The 27,683-nt window shown below is 44.9% G+C and overlaps 1 protein-coding gene across 1 annotated transcript; it reads left to right on the top strand.

Moving 5' to 3' along the window:
• Positions 1 to 383: 383 nt before the first annotated feature.
• On the top strand, positions 384 to 23,687 carry DGAT2 (diacylglycerol O-acyltransferase 2). The gene is made up of 8 exons (XM_066340649.1): positions 384 to 481; positions 7,919 to 8,038; positions 8,965 to 9,072; positions 9,911 to 9,981; positions 17,463 to 17,667; positions 20,723 to 20,897; positions 21,546 to 21,748; positions 23,331 to 23,687. The coding sequence occupies exons 1-8, from the start codon at positions 442 to 444 to the stop codon at positions 23,483 to 23,485; spliced, it is 1,077 nt and encodes a 358-aa protein (XP_066196746.1). The 5' UTR covers positions 384 to 441; the 3' UTR covers positions 23,486 to 23,687.
• The last annotated feature ends 3,996 nt before the right edge of the window (positions 23,688 to 27,683 follow it).

The raw sequence follows: 27,683 nt of genomic DNA, 5'->3' as shown, positions 1-27,683 counted from the left end.
AAAAGGGAAGTTTCCCTCAACAATATCTAATTAGCAAAGGGAAGTCCACCTCAGCTATATCTAGTTTCACTAAAGCCCTTAATTCTCCAAAACCACTATCTCAGTCCCATGAAAGTGTTAACACCAGTTTGGATGAAGCTCGGAGCCGGGTGCAGCGGCAGGTGACCGCGGGCAGGGCAGGGACTGTGACCGTGTGTGCCCACCCAAACCGCTCTGTGATTCTATAACACACAGGCACCAAACAGCCTGTACAGGGGCGGATCTCGGCTGTTTCCCCCTCTCCCGTGCAGAAATCCCCGGGGGCAGGAGCTGCCCGCCCTCCGCCCGCCCCGTCCCCTCCTCCCGCCGGGCTTTATACGGCTCCGCGGCCGGGCTGCGCCGGTTCCTGCCTGCCCCTCGGCAGCCCATGGCTCTGCCCCGCTCCTGAACGCCGCTCTGGCCATGAAGACCATCATCGCCGCCTACTCCGGCCTGCTCCGAGGTACCCGGGGCTGCGGGAGGGGCTGGGGGCGAAACGCCGCTGCCCGGAGATGGATGCTGCCGTGCGGAGAGCGGCGTTCCGGAGCTGCTGGGGCGGCGGTGGGAGCAGCGGAGAGACACCGGGCAGCTCTATGGCATTCACTATTTTAGTTTTATTTTTATTATTTTTTTTATTTTTTATATTTATTTATTTATTTATTTATTATTTTTTTATTTTAATTTTAATTTTTTTTTTATTTTATTTTATTTATTTTATTCTAAATTTTTATTTATTTATTTATTTTAATTTTTATTTATTTTATTTATTTTATTTTTAAATTTTTTATTTTATTTATTTTATTTTAATTTTTTATTTCATTTATTTCATTTATTTATTTATTTATTTATTTTTATTTTATTTATTTTATTTTATTTTTATTATTTTTATTTATTTTATTTATTTTATTTTAAATTATTTATTTAATTTTACATTTTTTTATTTTATTTTATTATTTTTTATTTTATTTTTTATTTTATTTTTTTATTTTAGTTATTTTATTTCATTTATTTTATTTTGGGTTTTTTTTTTTTAATTTAAGGGCAATGAGGAAGGTGCAATGGCGGGGAGGCAGCCGTAGCTTTGCTCGGGTTAAGGATTACAGGTCTCCGCGCAGTTTTTGTGTTTTAGCGCCTCGGAGGCTCCCGGCGCCGGTGGAAACGCCTCCGGTGGGTCTCACACACACATTTCCCGAGACACAAACTGTAGTGAGTTTGCACCTTGGCAAAACGTGGGTGTAGGCGGATAAACGAGTCTTCCTCCTCCTCCCCCTTTTTTTTGTCATGGCAGGAAGAGAAGTGTCGTACTTCTGTGATAAGGATCAGCCTCGGCTTGATTGGCACAGACTCATTTAGCGTGATAAAGGCCGCCTTCATAAGTCTAATTGTTTCTTAACACCGTGTTCCCTTCACCTGCAGCAGTGCGAGAGGGTGAAAATGGCAACATGATGCTGGGTTTTTTTTTGCTATTTTGTAATGAGGAGCTGAAGAAGACCTCGGTGGTGGTGGCATGTGGATGGAACTGGGATGGGTGGCAGAGGTGACACTCTGGGTGGGCTGAGCTCTTGCAGACATCAAACATTTATTTCCCTGCACGCTGGAACATGTTTGGCTTTGGAGGGACAGCATAGGAAATCCCAAACCACACGTTACCGTGTTACCGTCTCCAAAGGATCCTGCAGGAATAAATCCAGCAAGTCTAAACTCTTTGTGTCCTTTCCGCCAGAGTGTTTAACTAGAGAAAGGTCAGGAGTTGCAAACATCGGGGGCTTGCTGTGAAAATGCAAGGATTTACCCTGGCATCATCCTCCAGCGATGCCTCTGTGTTGTGAAAAGCATTTTGGCCGTCCAAAAAGCAACCTGCTAATACCTCCTGGGATGAAGAGACCTGTGAAGTGGCTTATCGATTAAACAAATCATTAGCAGAGCAGAAAGGACGTGAAGCTGGTGGATGAACCCCTGAGGTCTTGTTTTTTGCACTGCCCTGGGGCAGAGCTGCTGGTGCTCATCTCAGCCAGGGGGATGTTCGAGATTGATCTGAAGGACCTGTTGTGGCTGGGGAGAAAAGACCTGCATGTGTTTCCTGTATTCAGATCTGTTTCTTAAAATAACTTTGCTTGCTGGCATGACTAACAGAGGACAAGTTATATTTACAGTTGAGAGAGGTCATTTGAATTAGCAGCATCTGAACTGCCAAATTGAGAGTTAACTGCAAACTGAGTGCAGAGAACAAACAAAAGGAAATCTGTAAAATATGTAGGGTTGACCTGGGACCTCAGCAGGCACCTTGTTGGCACTGGCATGTTAATGATGGATCTAGGATGCATGCATAATTCAAAATGGAGTGTGCTTTAGGGACAGTGATTGGCCTCATCTCTAGATAATCCTGATTAGGGGTGGAAAGCTGTCTTAACTCTCCTCAGGTCAGTTTTCCTCTGAGGCACCTCGTGGGGATCCTGCAGTGGTATTTGTGCTTTTTTTAATTTAATTTCACTTATTCCTGCCAGGGTAGACAAGGGATGTTGCCATGGTGACTGAAACATCCACCAACCCCTTGCTGGACCCTTTCTAGCAAGAAAGCACAGGACTGGTTTCAAAGCTGAATCCAGGTGCCTCCCAGAGAAGCTCTGACCTGGGCTGGGTTTTGAGGATAGGGATGTGGGACCCTGCAGATCAAAACAGGCAGAGGTCATGTGGTGTACAGGTTCATTCATGAGACCTTATTTACTGCTTGATCACACTGGACAACTTCTCTCACTACAGAGGATGTGTAGAACAAACCCACTGGGTTTCTTTTTTTTTTTTTTTCCTACCTCCCTGAATATTTTTTTTTCCCCAAGTATTATGCTTGTGCAAGAGGCTGACTTTGGGGTGAGCATCTGAATGGCTCATATTGTCCTTTAGTCTTTCCTGGCATCTGATTTTGTCCTGGTGCTTGTAAATTTGGCTGAATTAAGCCTTATCCTATTTGAAAACAAGAAAAACAAACAAAAAAAACCCTCCCCAAACCCAGAGATGTAATCATCTGCCTCTATATCTATCCCTGTATCTATGTACAGGAATGTCCTTGGATATCAACCCACTATTGCAAAAACCAGAGCAGATCTTGGGCCAGTGCTTAGGGTGGGATAATGCCCTGGTTGGGCAGGAGGGGCTGTGGTCTCCTCATCTTGAGCTGCCCCCCTTTGCCCATGGGATGATGACCAGGAGATCTCCTCCTTGTGCTTGGCAGAGCAGCAAAGGAACTTTGTCTTATCCTTCTCTCGTGAGGATAGATGCTGCTGTGGCTGGAACACTGAAAGGCGGTCCTGTGCTGAAGTGTCTTTTCTCATGTTGCTCCATCAGTCAGAAACCTGGGATGAGGAAGATGATTTTTGTTTAGCTTTGCCTTGCATGTGGAGTTTACCAGGCCTCAGTTCTGCTCTGGGGTGGAGCCTGGGAGCTCCTGTTTCGGGAGAACAGGATCAGGGCTGGCTGCAAGGAGATGTTTTCACCTTGACAGAGTTGTTTGGGAGGTGGAGGTCTGGCCTTGCTCACATGAAACCCTCTTTCAGAGGTCTCATGTGCTCTGGACACCCTGATGAGCCTGAGTAAGATGGGTCATTTTCTCTTGTTCAGTCTTGCTAACTTCAATCTAAACTTGTTGGCTGGTCTGGGACACTGGGGTCTTGTGATTCCGTCACTTTAACCTACACACAGCTGTGAGTGCGGACACTGAGGGCTGAGTTCAGTGCTGTAAGTAAATGCAGAGAAATGTCATGACAGATTCGTTTACTGGGCCTGGAGAATCCCAGCTCCTTTCTAAAAAAGCTGATAAAATTTTTATTTGCACGTCCCTGTTAACAATATTGTTGATCTTCAGTTGTAGACACGCAGCACTGCTGATAATATGGGATTGATTAGCTTCTGGGGCAGGAGCAGACTGTGTATGGGCAGGATAACTGTACTCTCTGCTGGTTACTCATTATTTTCTTAATCAATTGTTTACTGTAGAGTGAATAAGCTTGTGCTCGGGGCACCCAAGTAAACCAAAGACACAAAAGAACTGGTGTTGCTTAAGGAGTTTTACAGGTGCAGCAGCCTGCTGTGTGGGCTTCTGCTCCTGCTTGGAGGCTGAGTCCTCCTGAATGGTCTAGTACTGGTCTGTTTATCATATCTGTCTTTGCTATGCCTCCAATTTCAGCTTCTCTGCCGGATATGTAGCTCAAAACGTTCATTTGCAGCTTGTGCTTTGATGTATCTAATATGGTTTTTCTCTAAATAAGCTGTGTGAAGCAGTTTAATTTGTGGCCAAGAATTAACATGATCATTTTCTGGAAAAGGTGGCAGGTGAAGCATCTTTAACAAAGTTTCAGTGCATGTAATACTTGTACTTCTCAGTTAATTTATTTGTCTGCATTTTAATTAACTCCTGTCAATTGGGGTTTTTTTGGTTGCCCAGGTGGAGATCTTTGATTCTACTTCCTTGCCCAGACAAATGTTGTTTGTGTGATTAATCTGAAACAAACTGAGCCAGAAGAGCACCAGATGCTGAGTCCACATTGCAGGACTCAAATGCTTGGTCCAACCATTTACTGGCTCCAAGATCTCCTTGGTAGCAACTCCTGCATTTGATGTTAGATGGAATTAAAGATAAAAGTCTGGTGAGCCCATCAGCAGTTGCAGGATAGCTGGCTAATGTCCCTGAGCTTCCTTGGAAGACTGCAGATGACTGCAGGGAGGTCTCCTGGAGAAGTTGTTGCTATGTCCATTGTGACAAAGGACATCCTTGAGAGCCATGCCTGGCTTAGTGCAGAGGTATCCCATCAGTATTCCAGGGAATGGGCTGCTCAGGATGTGTCTGAGACCAGGAAATGTCTTGTGTAGATGTGGTTTGTCAAGGCTGATCCCGACTGTCATGGAATGGCTTGGGTTAGAAAGGATCTTAATGATCATCTAGTTAAGGCTTCCCAGTTCTGGGACAGGTACTCTGGAAAATGTGTGGCCAGCACACAAGAAGCTGCTATCTTGAGCAGTAGAAGATGGACTTTTGGGTTTCTTCAGGATCCAGAATACCTCCTTGGGAAAAGACTGAGAGGAATGGATACAAATGATGGTGATGTCTACTGAACCCTTTTAAACTAGGTTATTAGGGCAATCATTTTTCTGAAAATTAGAGAAAATGCCTTGGGTTTTTAATAGGTGAAGGGTGCTTGGTGTGGGCTCACAGGTGAGCCTTTAAGAGGAAGTATTTTCTCTAATGGACTGAACTCAAGTGTCAGTGTTGGGTTATTCTTCTGTGGCTGAATGCCAACCCTCCCTTCTCCTCCATTTCTGTTGACTTGTCAGAGCTCTTCTGCTCTGTGTCACTAGGAACTGGCCCAGTTCTCCAGAGAACAGAGAATCTTTCCAAAAATGCCTCCTGGCTGCTGAAGCTGAAAAGAGACAAGGCTTGCATGGGGAGTTGAATACACAGTGTCAGGTCTGACACGATGAGCATGAAGCTCAGGACTGTCTGGAAGGGGTTGTTTCGGCACTAAAATCTGTAAAATGCCTGGTTGATGGAATGGGTTAATCTGGAGTGTGCAGGTTTGGTGTGAAGGTAGACCTGAGGAGTTTGGTAGGTTGACTGACCATTCCCACAGTCCTTTCTTTTGCTACTGGGCATCTTTCATGTCTTAACTGGGAATTAAATGTTAATATTCAGGCAAAAGTAACTGCTGACTTTTCTGGTGTGGAGAATCTTGCTCTCTTCGAAGGATATATTTGCTTTCAGCAAATAACTAACCCAGGACACTTGTACAGGGGCAGGTGCTTAGAGCTGTCTGCCAAACCACTGCCTTCCCTCTATCTGCACGAGTTGAATGTGAGTTTTATGTGGTTCAAAAAAACCAAGCTGACAGGTTGACTTGTGCTGCCCAATACTGGTCTCTTTACAGGGCTGGCAATGCCTACAATTTGTTCAAACATCTAGAAAATCTACAAATTCTCATCTAGAGGAATAAACAGTTCTTTTCTTTGGGAAGTGGATAGGAATTTAGCTGGAGTGTTGGATTTATGAAGCCAAAGAGGTTTGGTGGTGTAAATGCAGGTGCTGGAAGAAAAAAAAAAACAACACGAGGCTGGGCTTTTATTGTGACTCACAAATAATCTAAGATTTTTGGCTTCTTTTGAGGACACAGACACATGTCCAGTGACACCACTATTGCTAAATGCTTTCTTTAAACTTGTATCTGGAAATCCTCAGTCTACATCCAGTCTGTCCACATGCAGTTTTTGGGATAGCAAATTCCTGGAGCTGTGGCCCCTCAGCAAGAGTTGAGCAAACTGGTTTAGTGGGATGTATCCCTGCCCATGGCAGGGCATTGGATTGAGATGAACTATAAAGGTGTCTTTCAATAAAAACCATTCCAAACCCAAAGGTTTCTTTTACCCTTGAACAGGCAACTGGCTTTGTAAAAAAATGGGGTGAAGTTTATCTCTCGCCCCAAATTTGGGGATTTACTGCTAGATTTTACAGTAAATACTCTGTAAATAATAAATAATTTTACAGTAAATAATCTGTAAATAATAATAAATAAATTTACTGCTAGATTTTACAGTAAATAATCTGTAAATAATAAATAATTGTACAGTAAATAATCCCTGAATCTCGCTGCTTAGATACTCTAGTGTGGCAAATCAATGGCTTCCCCCTGAATGTTGCCAGGGATGAGGCATCTCTCTGTAACCTGTGCCAGTGTTTCACCACCCTCATAGTAAAAAATTTCTCCTTATCTAATCTAAATTGACCTTCATTGCTATGAAACAGTTGCTTTAGGTGTTTAAAGGATGTGCCAGTGAGGGCATCTTTGTAGAAACTACCAAAAATCCTGGTGCCTGCTTATACCTAGAGAAGCTATTTTCAATCACTTTCATTTGACTGAGTGTGAACACTTGCTGTGCTATTGCCACTAGCAGGGTCATATCTTGTCAGCAAGAACTGAACCTAAGAGCTTCTTTCATAGTCCTAATTACAGGCTGATCCTTAAATGCAAAAGGATATGTGTAAATATACACGAGTGTGATTTGTATTTTGGCCAGTTGTTATAGTGCTTGTAAATAAAATAATGAAGAAAAAGTGAAGGAAAACCCACTTGGGGAGTGCTTCTTTCTGAAAGGGTGGGTGTATTACCAAAAGCTGCAGTGGGTTCTTATGGAAAACAAGTTATACCCACTTCTGGTTTTTTATCCTGCTTGAACATCTTGATCTTCTACAAGAGTGGCTTTCAGCTCCTTCCTTCTTATTTACTGCTTTAGGAATGCTGATAGTTTTCCTCACTAGAGCTGTGGATTGTATGTTGGGGTGTTGCTCAGCCAGCCCTTGGGCTGTGCTGAGGAAGGCTGGAGCACAGAGCTCTCCTTGAGCAGCACTAGGAGTTGTGCAACATCCCTTGTGAAGGGTCGATGAGAATAGCTCAGACCACAGCCTGGTGTCTGCTTGCCTGTGGTTTGAGGCAGCTGATCTTTATCTTACTGTGAGCTCAGGGAGTTCTCTCTTACCAAATGCCACTTCTAGGAACTGGCAGTTTGAGGTGAGGGTGTGTGTTAGGAGCGTGTGTTAACATCCTCTGCCTTGTGGTCAAGTGAACAGAGGCTTGCTCAGGTGGGTGCTGATGGTTACCCATTCATCCTCTCCAGTATTCTGAAAAAAGCTGGATGTTGGCAGTCCTTCCTTTTCCAGGATGCTCAAACTCCATGGAAAAATGCTATCTTTTAGCAAGTCTTGCTGTAAAAGCAAACTGCATATTTATCTGAAACCTCCTCCTAAGTAAATTGGATTTGATGACCCTTCCTTCTATGTTTCTATTTCAAAGGAAAAATATTGTTCCCTTCGCTCAGAGTGCAAATGTAACTTGATTTCTTTTATTTTTTCTTTCTTTAGGCACAGGATCGAACATTCTTTCTGCTCTGCAGGATTTGTTCTGGCTATTGAAATCCAAAGTAGAGAAACAACTCCAGATCATCTCTGTGCTGCAATGGGTTCTCACTTTCCTTATCATGGGTAACACCTTTTGGCCTAGAGCAAAGGGGTTTGGGCTGTAATTCTGGAAGAATTTTAATGCAAAAATGTCAACTTTGACAAAAGCATTAATTACTAGATGTGTACTGCAGTCATGGATATTATAAACAAGTTGCACTGATATTTTCAACTATTAATGACTTCTCCTGGCTCTAGAAAATCATCTGAGCTATGGAAAGACTGACTGATATTTAGCTTGTGTCTGGGTCTGCTGTGCAAATGAGGCTGAAACAATTGGCAATATCTTACTTGGCTCACTCATGAGAATATCCACAGAGATTTCTTAGAAGCAGCTGGTAACTGATGCAAGTGATTGCAACAAGAATGTCTTCCTCTTGGCTTGGTCTCCTTCCAGGAGGTACCAGAGATGGGCAAGAAATATTTGTATTAGATCAGTAAAAGAGTAAATCAGTAAAAATACCTGGATTATGTGAAACCTCAGGCTGCTCTGCTCCACTGGGTTGTTAATGGTTACACTGGGGAATGTCTGCTCTCAGCATTCAGTCTGTGCTAAAATGACAATGCCACTTGTGGGTGGGATCCTTGGCACCCTGGTGGGATGGCTGATGTAGATGGAAGATGTGGGGGAAAAAAAAAAAAACCCCTTTGTGTGGGCCACAAAGAAATCTTGGTGCTCATCAAGTCTGGTGAAGCAGCTGCCTTACCTGGAGATATAAGAGGGATGCCTGGAGGCACCATTGAAGGGGAGGCTGAGGTTTTTCCAGAGCTCTAGAAGAAGCTTCCTCAGACCTACATAAGGGGTTTTTAGCCAAATCCAAATTGATTGAGCATTAATGACATCAGACTGAGACTTAAGATTTCAGCATGGAAGAGTCAAAAGGCAAGGAGTATAAATGGAGACTAAAACCTGTTGCAACCTTGTTTTCTTCTCTCTTGTGCCTCCCCAGGTATTGCTTGCACTTTAATCCTCATGTACATACTGTGCACAGATTGCTGGGCGATTGCTGCTCTATATTTAGCCTGGCTGGTATTTGACTGGAATACACCTAAGAAAGGTAAATATTGCAGAACAGATCTTGTTAAAGTGTCCCTGTCTCCATTTTTGGACAAAGGAGCACTTCCTTGTAATGGATGACTTCTCTTCTTAGTGGGATTTTGTTTGAATCACTCACCAAAAGCATTATTCAGTGGAGCATTTTAATATCAGGTTTCAGTGATGCTGAGGGCAATACAAAATTAACACTCACTACTATTATGCTATTGCTGGCTTTTTATTTATTATTTTTTATTTATAAGGCATAGGTTCTGTCTGTAGTTCAGAAAGAGCTAAAGATTCAAGACTTTTCTGTCCTCTCCAGCTCTTGCAAAGTTCAGATTGTGATGTGATTATTAAGATGTGGGTCCCCTATGGAGTCAGTGTTGCTTCAAATTAAGCAGAAGACTTTTTTTCAGAAGAAGAAGAAAAAAAAAAAAAAAAAAACAAAAAAAAAAACAAAAAAAAACAAAAAACACCAACCTGTAAAAGCTAGGTCTGGGAACCAGTAGAACCAGTAGTGGTAACAAGATTTGGCAACTACTTTTATAACCAGATAAGCACAGTTCTTCATTGCTTCAAGATGATTGAAGTCATCCAGGATTTTGGCCTTTCCCAAAGGTTGAATCTGAGTGTTTCTAGCTTGAATTGTAGAGTTGTCTACTGTGAATTTGCAGTCAGGCCTTAATTCGCTTGAAGTACCTTGTATTCCAGAATGTGCACTGATTTCAGTGAATGATGCAAGTGTCCCACTTGGAGGAATGAAAGTTTTGAGACAGCAAACACTGGAGTCCTTTAGGCTTTTTGATGGACAACCACGTGGAAAGAGCTTTAAAAACATGGTTAATTTTTCTCAACAGGGGGAAGGAGATCCCAGTGGGTGAGAAACTGGGCTATATGGAGGTACTTCAGGGATTATTTTCCAATAAGAGTAAGTAAAAATTTAACTTTATACCTTGGGATTTAACTGCTTTAGTGTCTTGTAGTGCCAGTAGTCTGTCTGTGACACTGGACTGTGAGTGGGACATGGCTCAGTTACCATTGCCATACTACTGCTTGTGACAGCTGTGGCTAGAGAATCTGAAATGTCTCACCAGTGGTGGCAATGTGACTGCCAGAAGCTGCTGTTTCTAGTGATCTTTCCCGATTCCTGGAGGCAATCTGCAATCCTTGTTCATCTCTCCAGCTTCTGGAGACACTGGCACAGGTTGTCCCGACAAGTGGTGGCTGCCTCATTCCTCAAAGTGTTCAAAACCAGGCTAAATGGCACTTGGAGCAGCCTGGTCTAGTGGAAAGTTTCCCTTTCTATGGGAGGGAATTGGATTTGGATGATCTTTAAGGTTCCTTCCAATGCAAATCACTCTGTGATTCTCTTCTGTGCTGCAGCATCCTGTCTAGTGCCTGACCCTAACGCTGTTCCCCTCATTAAATCATAAAATATAGCTCAGGTTTTGCCTCTTTTCCAGTAACACTTGTGCTCTGGGATGCATTGGGCCAGAATATCTGGGACCCCTGTGCACCAGAAGTCTTAGCACATCACAGGGAGCAGTGAAATGTGTCTTTGAGTCTGTTTGCTTTGGAGAAGGGGGTTTTCCAGCCCTGGGAATAGGTTCAGTTCTCCAGCTTGTAACTTGCTCACCACATACTTGTACTTTTCCTGCTGGTTCAGGCATGTTGCAGAAAGAAGACAGGGCTGCCAGACTGCTCTGAGACTGCAGAATTAGCTGGATGACTTGGAAGGGAGCAGGGGTCAAATTGGGCAAGGAGGGAACTCGATCCTCTTTGGAGGGCACACAGCTGAAAGGACTATTATGTAAGGTTGTTAGCAAGTTTTATTCCACTGGAATATGAGGGAGGGACCTTGATATGGCTTTTGAGCTACCTATTCCCAAGGTAGTCCAGCCTCAGAAACGAACAGGGAATCCAATTCCAAAACATGCCAAAGCAGCTTAAACTGGATTCTTCCTTTGCAAAGTCACTTGGACTCTCAGGGTGCCTGAACGTGCTGCTGGTGAACAAGCCTTTTGTTGTACTCTTAGAAACAGAACTGTTTAGGCTGGAAAAGACCTTTAAGAGCAAGTCTGACCATTAGCCCAGCACTGCCAAGTTCACCCTGAAACTTGCTGTTGTTAACAGGTAATCCTTGACAAGTCTAAGTGCACATGGAAAAATTCACTGTGCCTGCACAGGCTGGAAGTCAGCCTGGATCTCATGGCTGACAGAGAACTGAGAACAGCTCTGCTGTTGAAGATGGGTCTCAGATGTGTTGTGTTCTAGTACCAAGTCCTTGGTGCTGCACTCAACACTGCTGCCTTGGATATTGCTGAAATGGGCTCTGTTATGATTCCAAAGGGTCACCTGTAGTGCTGGTTCTGCTCTTCCATCATTCCTTTGAGGGCACAACTTATTCTTGTCTTCGTGGAAATCAGCTCTGCAGAGGCCCTGCAGGTCGCATTCACTGTGGATATTAAAAGTTTGTCAAAGAGCTGGGTTGTTAAACTAGGTGTAGAGATGAGATGGGGTAGATAAACTCAACTTTGCAGCAGTTTTTGGATAAATACTTGCTAGGTCACATGCCCTGTTTGCGAGAACTCGTTATAGGTGTAATTCCTTTGCCGCTAAGGGAGAGGAGTTGTGCAAGGTTTATGGAGTCTGGTCATTCCCATGCAAAGGGCTGACAGCTGGGAGATGACTCCTGCATGTGTTTTGGGGGAACAACCAGCTGGCTGCAGGGTTGGTGAAAGCTGCTACAGTGGTGCTGGAGGTGGCTTTCTGCAGTAACAGGACTGACACGTGGACAATCCATCAGCATGAGTAATATCTCTGGATATTAGGAATGGTAGCAAGAACCAGAATGCCTTGGGCTTGCTAAGAGCATGGGATCTCCTGGGTTAAACTAGTTACCTGTTCTTGGACAAGAGGATCACTTGTTTAAATGTTCTCTGCAAAAATCCCTTTTGCTGGATCCAATCTGTGTAATAGCTCAGTAGGGCTTGGTTTGTGTGCCAAGCTTTTGGTTGGTCAGGGCAGTCCTCTGCTGCATCTTATCCTGTGCCATGAGTGTTCTGGGTACTGCAAGGACAGATCACACCAGTGACAGTCACACTGGTGGCATTTGCAATGCTGAACTTGGCTCCAGCAAAGTCTGCACACAGAGCTGTGGTAGCTGCATCCACACCTGCACAGGTACAAGCTGTGTTGGGCTGTCAGCTCAGATTTAATTCATAGAATCACAGCACAGTTAGAAGGGATCTTAAAAGTTCATTTCATTCCACACCTCTGCCATGGTCAGGCATAAACCATGCTGCTTCAAGCCCTGTGTAGCCTGGCCTTGAACACTTCCAAGGATGAGGCAGCCACAGGTTCTTGGGGCAGCCTGTGCCTCAGCACCCTCACAGGGAAGGATTTTTTCCTATTTGGCTTGCCATATTAGAGCAGCTGCCTGAGAATCAAGCTCTGCTCTGATGTTTGTGCTGACTGGGCTGATCTCACTGGAGTCAGCACTGCCTCCCAGCCTGAAACACCAGGACTATTGCACCCATACCTGCAGATATGAGGTCATGTTTTGTAATACCAGGTGGATTTGGAAAGCAGCCTGAATCTGGCTCAGCATGAGCAGTGGTTGGCCACATTCTCTAGGACTTCATGCAGCTGCTCTGATAGTAATAAGCTATTTTAGGGCACTAGAAGCTGAAGTTTGTCTGCTGTTTAATGGCTGGCCTTGTAAATAGTGTTTTAAGCTAAGCAGTGCATGAAGCAGCTGAGGAATGTTCCAGTGAACTGGGTCCTGGACCTGAAGTGACTGGTGAAGCCCAGGCCCTTGCAAGGTGTATGCATGGGGCTGCACTGGAGCAGACATCATCTGCACACATTATCTCCTCATGCTGTTGATCCCAGCAGCCTCCTAAGCACATACTGCTGGTCTGAGGATGTCGTGCTGGGAGTGATCTAAGCATGATCTAAAGGTTTTGTGTAGGTAACAAGAAGCTGTCACCTGAGCATGTGGACATCTCCATGTGCAGTAGGACTCCGGGTAGCCAGGGCTTCAGACCTTTGGTTCACCTTTTTCAGACTGTGAGCACTTCAGGTGTGATCTGCTCACTGCAGTGGGAGAGTGGGCATCTGGCCAGAGCAGAAATTGCTGCCAGAAGTGGTTTTTTTTTTTTTTTTTCCTCTCATTTTGTCTTGAATTCTGTGTCTTGGCTAGCTTCCTGGCAAAGCTCCTCCTTAATTGTTGTACCTGAGTTACAGAATGGAAATGGAAGGGTTTGATTGCTAAGTCCTAACCTGGTGTAGTGGAAGGCATTCCAGCCCAATACAGGGGGTTAGAACAAGCTGAGCATTAATGTCCCTTCCAACCCAAGCCATTCTGTGAATTGGTGACATTTATAATACTGGGAGCCTGGTGGGGCATCCTCAGGTCCTGGCACTGCTGGGAAGGGAAGAGAATTTCTTTCACATGTTGTTGTGTGTGATGCAGCTGAGTACAGTTGTTGGGTGGTTTTGCAAGCTTACATGCTCATGAGGCCTGCTGCTTGGATCCTGCAGGATGACCTCTGGTTTTCTGCTCTCTGCATGCTTCCACAGTCAGTGCTGCTCAGCTCCCACCCAAACAATTGATTTTTTTCCTGCTCTTTGGCAGCTGGTGCTGAGCAGCAGTGGCTCTGCAGTCCCCTTTCTCCATTACTCAATGTGCCACTGTTCCTACAAATAAAATTGGCAATATTGTTCTTTAGCTGTATCTGGCACTCAAATATTAACCCTTGTTTTCTTTGCACTGTTGCACTGGGGTACTGCTTCTGTAGGCTGGCTTAGTTCTGTGTAAAGAGATCTTTTATTATTAGACAGGTGGATGGACTTTGCTCCCAGAGAAAGAGGCTTGGTCTCCTAACAGCAGCTGGGAACAGGTGTGTTAGTGCAAGGAGGTGAAGGTTCAGCTTCACTCCCAGTACTGTTTGTCTGAGTGAGACACAGCAGGGATGTGCTGCCTGCCTCATCGTGGGAGCAGCAAGCCTCCAAAGAGCTGTGTGGGACTGGAGAAGACCTTGAAGGCAAAAGGAAAAAGTAGTTGGAGGTTCAGAACGGAGTTGCAATAGTTTCATGCAGCTGGGTACATTTATTCAATTGGGTACAGCAATTCCTTGGGGCAAGCTGATATTGCTGCTTCTCCAGGGGAGTGAATCAAAGAACCCCATCAGGGAGTGATCAGCCTCCTGAAGAGAGGCATGGAATCATAGAATGGTTTGGGCTGAAAGGGACCTTTAAATGCATTCTAGTTTCAAAGCCACATCTTGTGCACTTCACTGTCTATACTGGTGCTTGAGTCTAGAAATATGTGATTTACGCTACTTCAAAAATTCCTGCTTCTAGATTCAATTTAGGAAGAGAGAAAAGTATTGGCAGGTCATCCCCTTCCTGGGCTGAGTTTGTGCATTGGCAGATTCAAGACCTCCACTTGCAGAGAAGTGCCCAACCCTGTCTGATGTCTGTTGGTCTTAGGTTCCCTGGCTTCACTTGGGTGGAAGAACACATAAAATCGCTAAGGTTGGAAAAGACCTTGAAGATCGAGTCCAGCTATTCCAGTGCCTTTTGGATAATCTTTCCCTAATACCTAATCTAAACCTCCCGTAGCTGACACAGCTACCTGGGGCTGTGTCTCCTTGTTCTGTCACTTCTTACCTGGGAGAACAGACTGACCCTCACCTGCACCCTCCCTGTTTGCCTTCTGTGAGCCCCTGTGTTGTGGGACAGCTGTAGAGGGCAGTGGCAGGCAGGGACAAACAGGAAAAGCCCATATGTATGGATACCAGGCTAAATCTCTGCCCTTCTCCCTTGGTTAGCTGAATCCCTGCACACCCCTTGCCTGGCTTCTGCAGTGCTGTGGGTGATTGATTGTCATGGCTATTGCCAATCCTATGGCTCCATAACAGGAGCTCTTGGAAAACAGCCGCAGAGATAAGGCTGCATCTTGGCTGGGGCTCCTATGAGGTATCCAAGCAATGGGCTCCACTGGGATCTGAATGTCCTTGCACGTGGTGGAGGGGCTGGAGCAGGAGAACAGCGTGTCTTCCATACGTGTGCCTGTGCCAAGCTCAACATGCAGATGCCTCGTGCTCCAGAATGACAAGGACAAACCTTCTTCCAGCTGTCTTTCCTGTTAAAAGGAGTTGTGCTTGGTGCAGGTGAGAGATGAGGCTTGGAGAATCATCACCTTGCTCTGACAGGAGCTTTAAGAGAGGAGTGTCTGCTGCTTGTGCAGCCAAACTGCATGTCTGTATCTGCCAGGCCTGTAGTCAAAACGTCAGAATATTGTCTAGGTTGGAAAAGTCTCCTAAGATCATCAAGTCCAACCATTCTGCCAGGAGTGCCAAGGCTACCACTAACCCATGTGCCTGGGTACCACATCCTTTACAAAGATTTTAACTCCCTCCAGGAATGGGGAGTCCACCTGGATAGTCTGTTGTAGAAGTCTCTCTACATCTGAGCAAGAACTGATTGATGGAGGGATTGCTTACTATATTGCTGCTTTTTTCCTGGAGATTGCTTTTTGGTCTTCAGTCCTGTGATCCCTGTTTCTTGTAACTGATCAAAGGGACTTTCTACCCCAGGAAGTGAAAGCCAAGTCATCTAATTGGGAAAGAAGGTAACGGAAATGGAAGGATGACTTGGTGTGATGTAGGCAGTGGGGCTCTGCAGAGCTGTTGCAACCACAAGCCTCTGTGCCCTCTTCCTGGAGCTCTCCATGATCTCAAAGCCAGAGGAAATTGTGAGGAGGGCCTTGCAGAACCTTGCAGAGTCAACTTGCAAAGCTGCTGCTGCGTCACGCCTGTATCACAGCTGCTGTTTTAAATAGCACAGGAGCTGTGGCTTCATCTGGGGGCAAGACTGAGAATGAGGAGGAGGAATCAAGTTCCTAAGCATGCTGCTTTAGTGTGTGTCACAATGGAACTTCAACTCCCTGTAGCATGAGCCAACAGAATGAACTTGTGTTATGCCAAAACACTTCTTGTCCAAGGCAGCAGGGTAGGTAATGCTGGTGTGACATCTTGGAAATCTGTGATTTTTTGTTTGGGTTTTTTTTTTTTTTTTTTTCCCTAGGGGAACTGATGCAGAGTGACCTTTGCATACACAGTTTGAAGGATGGGGTGCCAAAACTTCAGCTTGTAGGTCTGAGAGCTGCTGGGGTGTTGCAGTTGGCAGAAAGGGGCACTGTTGCAGCCTGAAAAGAGAGGTTTAGATTAGGTATTAGGAAGAGATTATTGACTCTTAGGGTAGTGAGGTCCTGGAACAGGTTGCCCACAGAAGCTGCCCTATCCCTGGAAGTGTTCAAGGCTAGGATGGACAGGGTTTGGAGCAGCCTGGTCTAGAGGAAGGTGTCTCTGCCCATGGCACAGAGGTTTGGAACTGGAAGATCGTTAAGGTCTCTTCCAACATCAACTATTCTAACATATGAAAACAAAATTAAATGTAATCTCTGTTGTAGTAGGACCATGCAGCATCCTTGCTGTGTTTTGTGCTGTGTACTCCTTCAGACTGCTTTTTTCTGCCTGGGGAAGGTGCTCTGACACATGGGATGCTGCTGCTACCTATAGCATCAAAAAATCCCCCTCTGGCAGTAGTGGTACCAGGGAATAGGTTGTTCCATGCTGGCTAAGACAGCTGTGGAGAGTCTGTGCTGTGCAAACAGAGCAGCAAATGGTTAAGAATATTGCACAGCCTGGGAACAATATGATCACAACTCCTAGAGCATGCCCTTCAGGAGTCAGAGATGGCTTGAGGTGTCTTGTTGCCCCTTTTGGCATGTAGGCCAGGGCAGAACCTGTTAAAAGGAGGGATAGTTTCCAGTAGTCACCACTCTTCTGCACATTTTCCCACTTGGAAAGTGGCCAACAGGCCAAATAACTGGCTAGCTCTTATTTTCAGGCATTAAGTGAACTTGCTTCTGCTATGAGACAGTGATGTTTATGTTCTTTCTGCCTCATACTGGGATGTGAGCCACTAATGTGCTGAGAAGGGGCCTGGAAGGAGGTGTAGCTGTGGCTGCAGGACTGAAGAACTTGGTTGGTTTGAGCAAGAGGCGTGTAAGAATTCCTTAGGAAGGAGCAGAGAGGGAAAAGGCCCAGGCTGCAGCAAGCCATGCCCTATTCCTACTTGGCTGACAGGCTCCTTGTGTCTGAGATCAGCCTGTTTATCCTGCTCCCTCTGCTCTGGAAACTGAAGTCTAAATCACTGCTCCTACCAGAGCCTCTGAAATGGAGGAGAGCCCATACCTGAGCTCTTAGGCTGTTCTCCATGCTGGCAAGAGAAACAAAACCTGGGGGATACGACTTTTTTTTTTTGCTTCTCCCATTTTTATTTACTACCTGAAAATATCCATCTTCAATCGAGCTCTTTTTTTTTTTTCTTTCCTAGCTGGTTAAAACCCACAATCTGCTGACCACCAGGAATTACATTTTTGGGTACCATCCACATGGCATCATGGGCTTGGGGGCCTTTTGCAACTTCAGCACAGAGGCCACGGGTGTCGGCCAGAAATTCCCTGGGATCCGACCGTACCTTGCTACCCTGGCTGGGAACTTCAGGATGCCCATATTGAGGGACTACCTAATGTCTGGTGGTAAGCTCCATCACCCTGTGCCATTTCTGCTCGTGCTCTTGGCTCTGAGCTGATCTTCACCTCTTTCAAGTGAAAAGCTGGGTTGGAAGCTCACGTAACCACTTCCTGCATCACCCAAACTTTTCTGTCATATGATTGTCAAGAGGAAGCTGTGAATAAAGATGAGAAATCTTGTCTAGTGGAAGGTTTACCTGTCTCTGGCAGAGGGTTGGAACTGGATGATCTTTAAGGTCCATTCCAGCCCAAACCATTCTGTGATTCAGTGAATGTTTCTAGTTTAGGCTGCAGGAGTGCTGCCCCTCTGTGTTCATCCTGACCTCTAGGCTACTCTTGTCCAAAAGCATAGTGAAGATATCTGACAGCTGGTAGTTGTGGAAGGGGGAGACATGGAACCAAGTTGTCCTAGTTATTGTGAGAAGGTACAGGAAGGGGTTGCACTGACTGAAAATACTGAGTAACCATGGCCAGCTCAGCTCCTGGGCTCACTGCCTCATGACTTGTCACACATCTGTGTTTTGTGGTGGTGGTGGATGCTGTCTCCACCCAGCCCCACTGCTGGCTGCCTGCTAGGGGGGAAAAGTCTGAAATACTGCATGATACCAGCTGTTCAGAGAGCCCCTTCCCTGAATGTGTTCCTGTAGCTGGAGCACACAGATCATGCAGTGATGTAAGTGTGCTGAATTATATTAATAGGTCTGTTTTAATGGAGTCCAGGATTTTAATGCTGGAGGGCTTGTGAGTTGTGATTGGGCAGAAGAAGCAGTGTTTAAAATACCAATAAAGTGTTCTTGCATCGCCTGAGCTTCCTTTTTGGAGTGAGGACACCTGCCAATTAGATAGAGGTGAGGGAGTAACACTTAGAGACTGTGAATTGAACAATCCAGTAACCTGGTTGCTGTTTCTGGAACTGATTCATCAATAAATAACTTCAAAAGAGATATCTTAATAAGTACCATGGCTGGGTACAGTAGCTGTACCTGACTCTGACTTGTAAGAATTGACTATTTCTGAGATTACTGTCTTAATTGAGGGCAAGAAAAACTAATGATCTGGTGCAGAAAAGATGTTTGACCCTATCTAGAAAGAGCAGTATCTCAAGCTAGTTTTTATCTTCCTGTACTGACCTTAGTTGCTGTGTGAAGTCCATAATTTGGGAATTCACAGGACAGCAGCACACGAGAAGTTGGGGTCTGCTTTCCATTCTGTCACATCTGTAAATTTAGTTGTGTTGCTTAAGTTTCCATGCAACTTTTTTATTTTAAAAAAACCATCTTCAATCTGTTCAGTATGACTGGCACACAAGTCTTATAACCAGCCAGAGCTGCTTTCTCATTTTTGGAAGGAATGTGGGAGTAGGATTTAGCAACATCATTGCTGGCTTGGCTATCCCTGAACATTGTGCTTAAACCAGAGGAAAATTATGCTTCCTCTGTTCCTAGGATCTAAGCAAGACTACAGGTGTGATGAAGTTAACCTTCTGAAAGCCATAATTTGTCTTCACTTTCCTATACTAGAACTAAAGGGTGCTGATACAAAGACCTTAACATCACTTGAAAAGTGCTGATAATTTCTTCAATCCTTTTTTTCTGTGGATGAGCCACTTCCAGGTGGAATTATAACAAATCCTAACATTGTGCCAATACACACAGTTGGTTTACAGCTAGTATGAATTCTTAATTTTACAGCCTACTAGAGGTTAAGGTACAGCAGGGATCCTATAAGGCATGAGGGTATGACCAGAAAATGCTATATACTGTGTGAATGTGCAGAATTTATGTGCAGAAAGAGCAGAATTTCTCACTTGCCACTTGACTCCATGTCTCATTGCAATTTCTGAAGGAACTATTTGGTGCTGTGAGCAGCAATAATCTCCTCCTGCTAAGTGTGAAAGAGCTGAACGTACATCTGTTGCCAGGCCTGTGCAGCCAGCATGAGCCTTGGTGTGGACAATGGGACAAAGTTGGAGCAGTGAGTATAGCCTGAGCCTTTCAGAGGAAAAACAGTCAGAGATGTAGCTGTGCTGAGGGAAACCAATTCTTCATCCTCAGTTCCAGCTGATGTGCCTCAAATGTGGTCTGCTCTGTTCTTTTCTGGTGCTGGGGATAGGTGATGACCCTGATGCCCAGATAGACATCATGGCTGGCAGATCTGTCCAGGGCCTGTTCATTATTTAGTTCTTGGCTCAAGCAATTCATGCCATGAGTGTAATAGATGTGTTGTGTAATGGGAACGTAAGTGATGGCATCCCACTTCTCCTTGGCTTATTCTGGCCAAAAAAGTGAGGCAGGAGCAAGCTTGGACAGCAACTGTAGGATAAAAGCAAGAGTTTAAAGAGCAGACAATCAATTTTTTTCACATTTTTAAAGCAATATAGAGGAAAATATGGGTGCTGTCTTTGGGTTTTCATTTCCCTGGGGAGAGGACAGGTGCTTTAGGGCAGAGATAGCTTATTAAAGGTGAAGGGAGGTCCTGTTCTTTGCAGTGTGGAATAGAGAGCAAGACCTTCACAGACACTTTCCTCAGAGTATGGAGTTATGTAAACACTCTGTCTTGTAAATTCCAAGAGCTTCATGTTGCTTCAGATCTGTCTTAAAGGTTTGTCCTTTTATTCTTTTTATATCACTAAAGTATTCTCCCTCATCTATCCCACTACCCAATTTTGCTGAGGAATTGGTCAGACTCTCATCCATCAAAATAACACAACTGCTTTCTTCCTCACTAAAGGTAAACCAAATCCTACTCTGTATTTTACTTGGAGGGAGGATGTCTGACACCAATGTCTTTGATATCACCAGGTACAGAAAATCCTTGCCAAAGTCTTTAAATAAAGGAAAATTTTTGAGAGCTGATGTTTGTGGGTTTTATGACCAAGTCTAGCACTGCCAGGGGTATGAACTGAGGAATAGGTTGCCTGATTTTACCACCCTCTCTGACCACAGGGGGATTGGACAACCCAACCTGCAACTGAGACTTAAACTTTGTGCTGTAAGTAGAAGATCCTGCAGCCACCAGCTAATCTCATGGCATGACCCTTGTGTCTGTCCCCTTAATCCAGGTATATGTCCTGTGAACCGTGACAGCATAGACTACATCTTGTCCAAGAATGGCAGTGGCAATGCCATCATCATCGTGGTTGGAGGGGCAGCAGAGTCCCTGAACTGCACCCCGGGGAAGAACTCTGTGACACTGAAAAACCGGAAAGGATTTGTGAAACTGGCTCTACGTCATGGGTAAGGGGCAGCCTCAGTGCTGCTGCCATGGAAACACAGTGGAAGCTGCTTGAACAGCTTGGTCTAGGTGAAGATGTCCCTGCTCCATGCAAGGGGATAGGACTAGACGGCCTTTTAAGGTCCCCTCCAGCCCAAACCGTTCTGTGATTCTGTTCCCTGAAGCAGCTGGTACCTTGGAGAGATTCTCTTTTTTGCAGTTTTGCTGTGTTGTGTGGATGTTTGCCCAGAGCATCAGACACGAGTGTCCTTTGGCTTCTGTCCCTGAGCAAGGTACAGGGGTAAGGGGATGGGATCCCTGGGACAGAAGGAGGCTTCCAGGGCAAGGAGAGGCAGTGTCAGCCCCTGATCACCATGTGTCTGAAAGGAGATGGCCATCAAAAATAGGAGTTGAGTATATATGTCCAATGCCTCACTGCACAATGTTCCACAGGCCCATTGGCAGTGCAGTTCTCTTGTATGCCTTCAAAATATATTTGTTATGTCATGCCAAGTCTGACTGGCTTGTGTCGGTACCTTGTGCTGCAAAAAAAGCTCTGGGCAATGGTACCAGCAGCTGTGCAGCCTGGCAGAACACAGAGCAGCAAGTGTGGGGCTGTCACATGAACTGCAGTCCAGGGGCTGGGGTCCTGAATCTTTCTGTCTTTCCAGAGCGGACTTGGTTCCTGTCTACTCCTTTGGGGAGAATGAAGTGTACAAGCAGGTGATCTTTGAAGAGGGTTCCTGGGGAAGATGGGTTCAGAAGAAGTTCCAGAAGCACATTGGCTTTGCTCCGTGCATATTTCATGGCCGTGGCCTCTTCTCATCCAACACCTGGGGGTTGTTACCTTACTCCAAGCCCATCACTACTGTTGGTAAGGCTTTGGGATAAACATGCTGTGTGCCTCTCTAGGTAGCAAAATACTTGAGTCTATGCTGTACACCTGCTGTGGTTTGGTCTAGGAGTCTTGACTATAAAATGGTTTTTCCTTCTATATCAAACCTTCCAGCAAAACTGAGAATGAGCTAGAAGAGTTTCCAGAGGTTATAAGCCTTCAATCAATGTTCCACTTCCAGGCAATTTTGCAAGAGAGCTCTTTTTTGGGGGGAAAAGGCTGTAGCTCTACTTTTCTTTCACCTTGGATAGGTAAAGTCAGAAGCAAGCTGGCCCCGCGTGCTCCAGTGGAATGCATGTCTCTGTCTTGGTTTGGGAAGACAGTTATCTCCCAGGGAAAGCTGGAGCTTCCTTTGGAATGGAGAATGTAAACTACCACCACTACTTCTCCCTCTTCTTTTTTTTTCAATTATAAATCTGCAGTTAAAAGCTGTTAGTCAAAAGATTTGAGAAACTTTTATCTTATCTTAACTTAAGATTTGAGATATTTGAGAAATAGCAGTTCTTACAAACAAACAAACAAAAAAACCCCAACAGCTACAGCATTAATAACAAAAACAGTACCAAGAACTTTGAGGGTTTTGCTTCACAAAAACCCAGGGCAGTTTGGTCTCAGTGCCCCTGTGGGATCCTCAGAGCACCAAGCTGGAGCAGTGGAAAGTCCCGGGCTGCTGGCTGGGGTGGCAGGATGTCCCAGCAGGGCACAGGGGTGCAGGGTCACACTGTGGCAAGAGGAGCAGTGCTGATGGAACCACCACAGCAGGGCAGGACTGGCCCAGCTCCCACAAGGCAGCAGAGAAGCTCAGAATTCCAGGGCGAGCAGATGATGGTGGATTTTCCAGGACTGGATTCCTCCAGAGACAGTGAGCTCCTCTCCCAGCAAGCAGCAGCCCAGCTGTTCTCTCTCCCTGAAAGCCAAAAGAAAACAGAGTGCCAAAGTGCCTCAAGCTCTGTCATTTACCTGCCCCAAAACTCACTTTATCTCTCCCTCCGAGCTTCTCGACCATCCCTTTGTTTTTTTGTTAAATAATCTTAAGTACGACATTTAGTCTCCTTGGTAACTTATGGAGAAAAAAATTCTTTAGAGTAAAAAGGAACAAAACCTAACCCCCAACAGTCTGACAGCTGAATATTAAAGCCAACCCTAAAACTTGTACTTGAGTCTTGTAATGCAAAGCTGTGAGGCTTTGAGGGAGGGGAGGAAAAGGTCAGCTTTGCTTTTGTGCTGTGTACAGGGGAATACCTAAGAAGAACTGACTCTTGGGATTTATCACTCTGCTGTGCACAGAAGGGAACTTCCTAGCCACATTGAACAGTAGAGGCATTTGTGTAGCTAAAGTAAACCTGGTATTGCTGCAGATGTGATGTGTGTCCTTGTTGTGGGACAGTTGTGCTTCAGAGCCTGGTAAAACTGGGAGGGATCAGGCAAACCTCTGCTATAATGGCAAATTGTGCTGGGCCAGAATGAGTGTGCTGGACTACCATAGCTGTGTCTATAGAGGACAAATATCCAGGTTATAGGAGCATTTAAGCTAATGTGGATTTGTCCCTTTTTTTATCAGTTGGAGAGCCCATCACCATCCCCAAAATCGATAATCCCTCCCAGAAGGATGTGGACTTCTACCATAGCATGTATGTGGACTCCTTGATTAAGCTCTTTGACAAATACAAGAGCAAATTTGGCCTGCCAGAAACTGAGGTCTTGGAAGTCAACTGAAGGCACTGGCTCAGCAGCACCTCCTTCTCTCAGAACCAACACATCTTTTCCAGGAGTCCAAGCTGTCACTGTGTACTTGAAAGCATGTGTGGGTGTATGTATCCTTCAAAGCAAGTGTTTAAAGTATTGCTAGACCACTTTAAAAAAAATAATAAAGGCTTTGCTTTAGAGAAATCCCATTACAAACATCTTTTTATACCAAGGAAAAAAAAAAAGAGCACAACTCCCCATTGCTGGGAAGATTTGGATGAGTTAAATGATTGCCTTTGTAATCTGCTGTATAATGCTGTTGGATCATCAGCGAGGGATTAGGAAAATTCCTACAGCTACTGTACCCACTAGCACAAGCAGTTTTGGGAGAGTAGAATCCATCTGGTTTTCAATCTAAGAAGCAGAAGGTTGATTTGAGCAGCATGGCAGTTTTACAAGTGTGTTGCACAAGAGCCCTGTTGAGACATGCTTATGCAGCACAAGGGTATTTCTGCTTTAGAAAAACCCTTTCTGGAGGGACAGTTGGGCTGTCAGCCCCTCTGGTGTGGCATCTATGCTGGATGGTGCAGGAAACCAAGTGGGAAGTGTCAGATGAACTTTGATCCATAATGTAGTGGATGATTTTGTGGCTATAAATTCACCACTGTGTTTGAAATGTCAGTTGAGAAGCAGGTATGTCCCAGGTGCTGTTTGCACAGAGGCTTGCATCTGCAACTATGGGACTTTTCCATAGCCATAAAACTGCAAGGATAAGCTCTAGGAGCAGTGGGATGGTGCAGTCATGTAGCCCTGGTGTTGCAGACCTTTAGGGGAGCCTGTAGGGGGAAAATGCAGTGGGACTATTGATGCAAGTGCTCTGGATCCCAGAAGTATTGGGGGAAATCTGCAAGTAACTTCTGGCTTGAAGATGGCTCCTAATTACTCCGTCCAGTGAATGTAAAGGAGTAGCGTTTGCACACATAGGATCTAAAGTAAGCTGCTTTTAAAAAGTATTTATAAAATGTTTACGTGGATGTTAACACTGCTTGTAGTGAGATTTCCTGAGAGTACAATTTGTTTATGTGTGAACCTGAAACACTGCTCTACTTGCATGTCCGACCTGCCTTTTCAACCATTCAGCTGAGTGCTCTAAAATGTGCCTTTCTTCCATGCAAGAGAATGGTACCTTCACATTCCTGGAATCTTGCCTCGAAAGACAAATGTTCATCTGTCATATTTGATAGATTATTGTATTACAGAGTATCGATTTTTGTACAAATTTCTAGAAATAAACTTGGCCAAAAATAGCGGGCTGCTTTGGTGCCTTCAGTGTTGCAGGGTTTGTGGCTGGTATTACAGCAGTAGTTTGTATGATTGCAATTGTGCCTTTTATCCTACAGGCAAAAAAAAAAAAAAGGCTTGTCTCTACAAAAGCAGCCTCACACCGAAATCACTGTCTCTGGAAGTGTGTAGTGGTAGACCTGGAAGAGTTATGTTAAAGGTTGGACTTGATCTCAAAAGTCTTTTCCAACCTTAATGATTCTGTCTTACCATCTGCATTCTCCCTGCATGGGGCAGCCAGGATCATTTAAGGAATTCTTTGTGGTTTAAGGTTGGGGTTTTGCCTGGGAGTGTACAAGGAGCTGAGGCAGCCTCCTTCTGGGGACCTCCTTCACAGAGCAGACACAGAAAGCACATGTCCTATTGCTCCTTACAGCAGATTACTTTGGGTTTTGTTGTTGCCTAGAACAGAAAGCTTTGGATTGCATCCCTGCATTTCTTCAGGTGAAGAAATCTTTCCAGCCCTTTTCAGTGCTTAAAAGAGATCTTCATTAAAAAGAGTAACTTTTTATATAGAGTGCTTAGTGACTGGACAAGGGCCAAATAATACCATTATAAATAGGCAATAAATTCAGTAGAAGAGAGATTTAAATTGGATATTGGGAAGAAATTCTTCCTTGTGAGGGTGGTGAGGCCTTGGTACAGGCTGCCCAAAGAAGCTCTTGCTGCCCCACTCTTAGAAGTCTTCCAGGCCAGCAACCTGGTTTAGTGGAAGTTGTTCCTGCCCCATGACAGAGGAGTGAGATGAGCTTTAAGGTCACTTCTAACTCAAACCACTTTGTGATTATTCTTGTCAGAGCCCCCAGACTTCTACTACTAGAGGTACAAAGTGCTCCAGAAATAGCTCACAGTGCTGAAAAGTTCATGTGGGCTTTTCTTGTAACAAGGGAGGGTTTAACCTACTGGTTTTGAGCTGGATCTGGCCAGTGAACCATGGAAGTAATCAATCAGTGCTGGCTGACTTTCACAGCCTGACAATGCTGTTCTCCAAGGTGAAAGCCAAACTTACTCTGCCCTTTTCAGGCTTTGCCAGTGGAATTTGAAAGTGTCCTGCTCAGGAAGATAAACTTGTTCTGTTGCTTGCTTCCCCTTTTCCTCATCCCCAGTAGGATTGATGCATATCTCTGTTTTCTGCTAGCTGACATTAAGGTTATGTTTACAGTGACTTCTCTGGATATGCAGAGCAAGAAAAGCTCTGCCCAAACCACTTAGAACTGCTTGTGACAAGTCACTGGAATCCACCTTTGAGGAGTCCATGAACTGGAGGAGATCAGTTCTTGCAGAGCTTTTTCCAGGCAGTATTTTTGATTAGCAAGTTTTAGATCAAAGCATAGCTGCAGACTGAAAATGCCCTTAACACAGAGGAGGGAGAGAGTTATTTCAAACATTGCTCCATTCCTGCAAAAAGGCATAGACTAATGAATATCCTTATGATTTTCCATACTGCAAGGTTGGACCAGGATTGCCAAATTCTTGGCTGTGCTGGAAGTTCTATTATTAAAGTCTGACATGAGATTGACACTGAGCTTTGTTGTTTTGTGATCTATCACCTGTCTATGAAAGGGAGAATTTTTATCTGATCTCAGCTTGTGCCCAAGGTTGTCTCATACAATACTGTGCAGAAGGTCAAATACATCCTGGGCTGATCCTACAGTGTGACAGCAGCTCAAGGAAGGTGATCTGGCCCCTTGGCTTGTGAGGGTCACCTGCATGCTGCCTTCAGTTCTGGAGTCTCCAAAAAGGTCCCAGAGAGCTGTAGAAGGACAGCTTTGGACAAAGGCATGGAGGGATAGGGGCAATGGCTTCACAGTGACAGAAGGACAGGGTTAGAAGGGTTATTATGAAGAAATTTTTCCCTGTGAAAGTGTGCCACAGGTTCCCTGCAGAAGCTGGGGCTGCCCTGTGCCTGGAAGTGAACAAAGTCAGGTTGAATGGGTCTTGGAGCAACCTAGTCCAGTGGAAAGTGTCTCTTCCCATGGCAGGGGAATGGAACTGGATGATCTTCAAGGTTGCTTCCAATTCAAACCATTCTGTGATTCTATGAAGTTAAGGAGTTGAAAGTATCACCTCTGACTTTGGGGTGACGAGCATTAGAACAGTCTGCCCAGGGAAGTGGTAGAATCACAATCCCTAGAAGTATTCTAAAAGTTTGTGGATGTAACACTTGCAGACAATGGGTCAGGAGTGGCCTTGGCAGTGCCAGGTTCATGGTTGGACTCGATCTTTGAGAGGACTTTTCCAACCACGACAGTTCTGGGATTCTTTGGTTCTATGACTATGCTGTGTGTTGCAGGGACAGTGTCAGGATGGAATTGCTATGCTCTAGCTGCCTTCTCTAGGTCACTTCCCTTGGCTGAGATAGGCTCCTGGCCACAATAGACCAGCCCTAATCAAGCTGTTGTTACAATCTCTGTTAAGAAATGGGCATCTTTGCTTTCCTGTGGATGTGTCTTGCCTTTAGCTCAGCAACTTCCCCTTCCTCTGCTTTTGTTTAACTTGATATATGAAGTACGTTTGCACTCCTCTGGTTTTTTAAGATCTTCCTGTCCTCCTAACATTGCTCATTATACCTGCAGGAATCCTGAAAAATCTGTCCCTCATTACAGGCTGGAAGAGGGGACTTTCCACTTTCACCACTTTTTCCTCATGTGTTTATACATAGCTACTGTCCTATTTTGTCATCTTAGCCTCAAATCAGAGCTCTCCCTCTGGTAAACACAACAAAAGGGGACATGACTCAGTTTATGGAAAAGACATGGCAGTTGGATGCAGGCCACCTGCAGTGATTTATTCCTTCCTTGACTGCCAGCCATAAGGCATCCTGAGCATGTTACATGAATCCTGGGGTCAGTTTTGAGCTCTTCATGACAGGAATGACATTGAGGGG

The sequence above is a fragment of the Sylvia atricapilla genome, chromosome 2 (genome assembly GCF_009819655.1).
Source record: "Sylvia atricapilla isolate bSylAtr1 chromosome 2, bSylAtr1.pri, whole genome shotgun sequence".
NCBI lineage: Eukaryota > Metazoa > Chordata > Aves > Passeriformes > Sylviidae > Sylvia > Sylvia atricapilla.
The sequence above is the reverse complement of the archived record's forward strand: the minus strand, read 5'-3'. Positions and strand labels throughout refer to the sequence as shown.

Excerpts from the sequence above, each read along its gene's own strand:
- DGAT2 (XM_066340649.1), top strand. The coding sequence starts at position 442 with ATGAAGACCATCATCGCCGCCTACTCCGGCCTGCTCCGAG. Across the intron at positions 8,039-8,964 it reads TCTCACTTTCCTTATCATGG|GTATTGCTTGCACTTTAATC; the intron begins GTAACACCTTTT and ends GTGCCTCCCCAG. Across the intron at positions 20,898-21,545 it reads AAACTGGCTCTACGTCATGG|AGCGGACTTGGTTCCTGTCT; the intron begins GTAAGGGGCAGC and ends CTGTCTTTCCAG.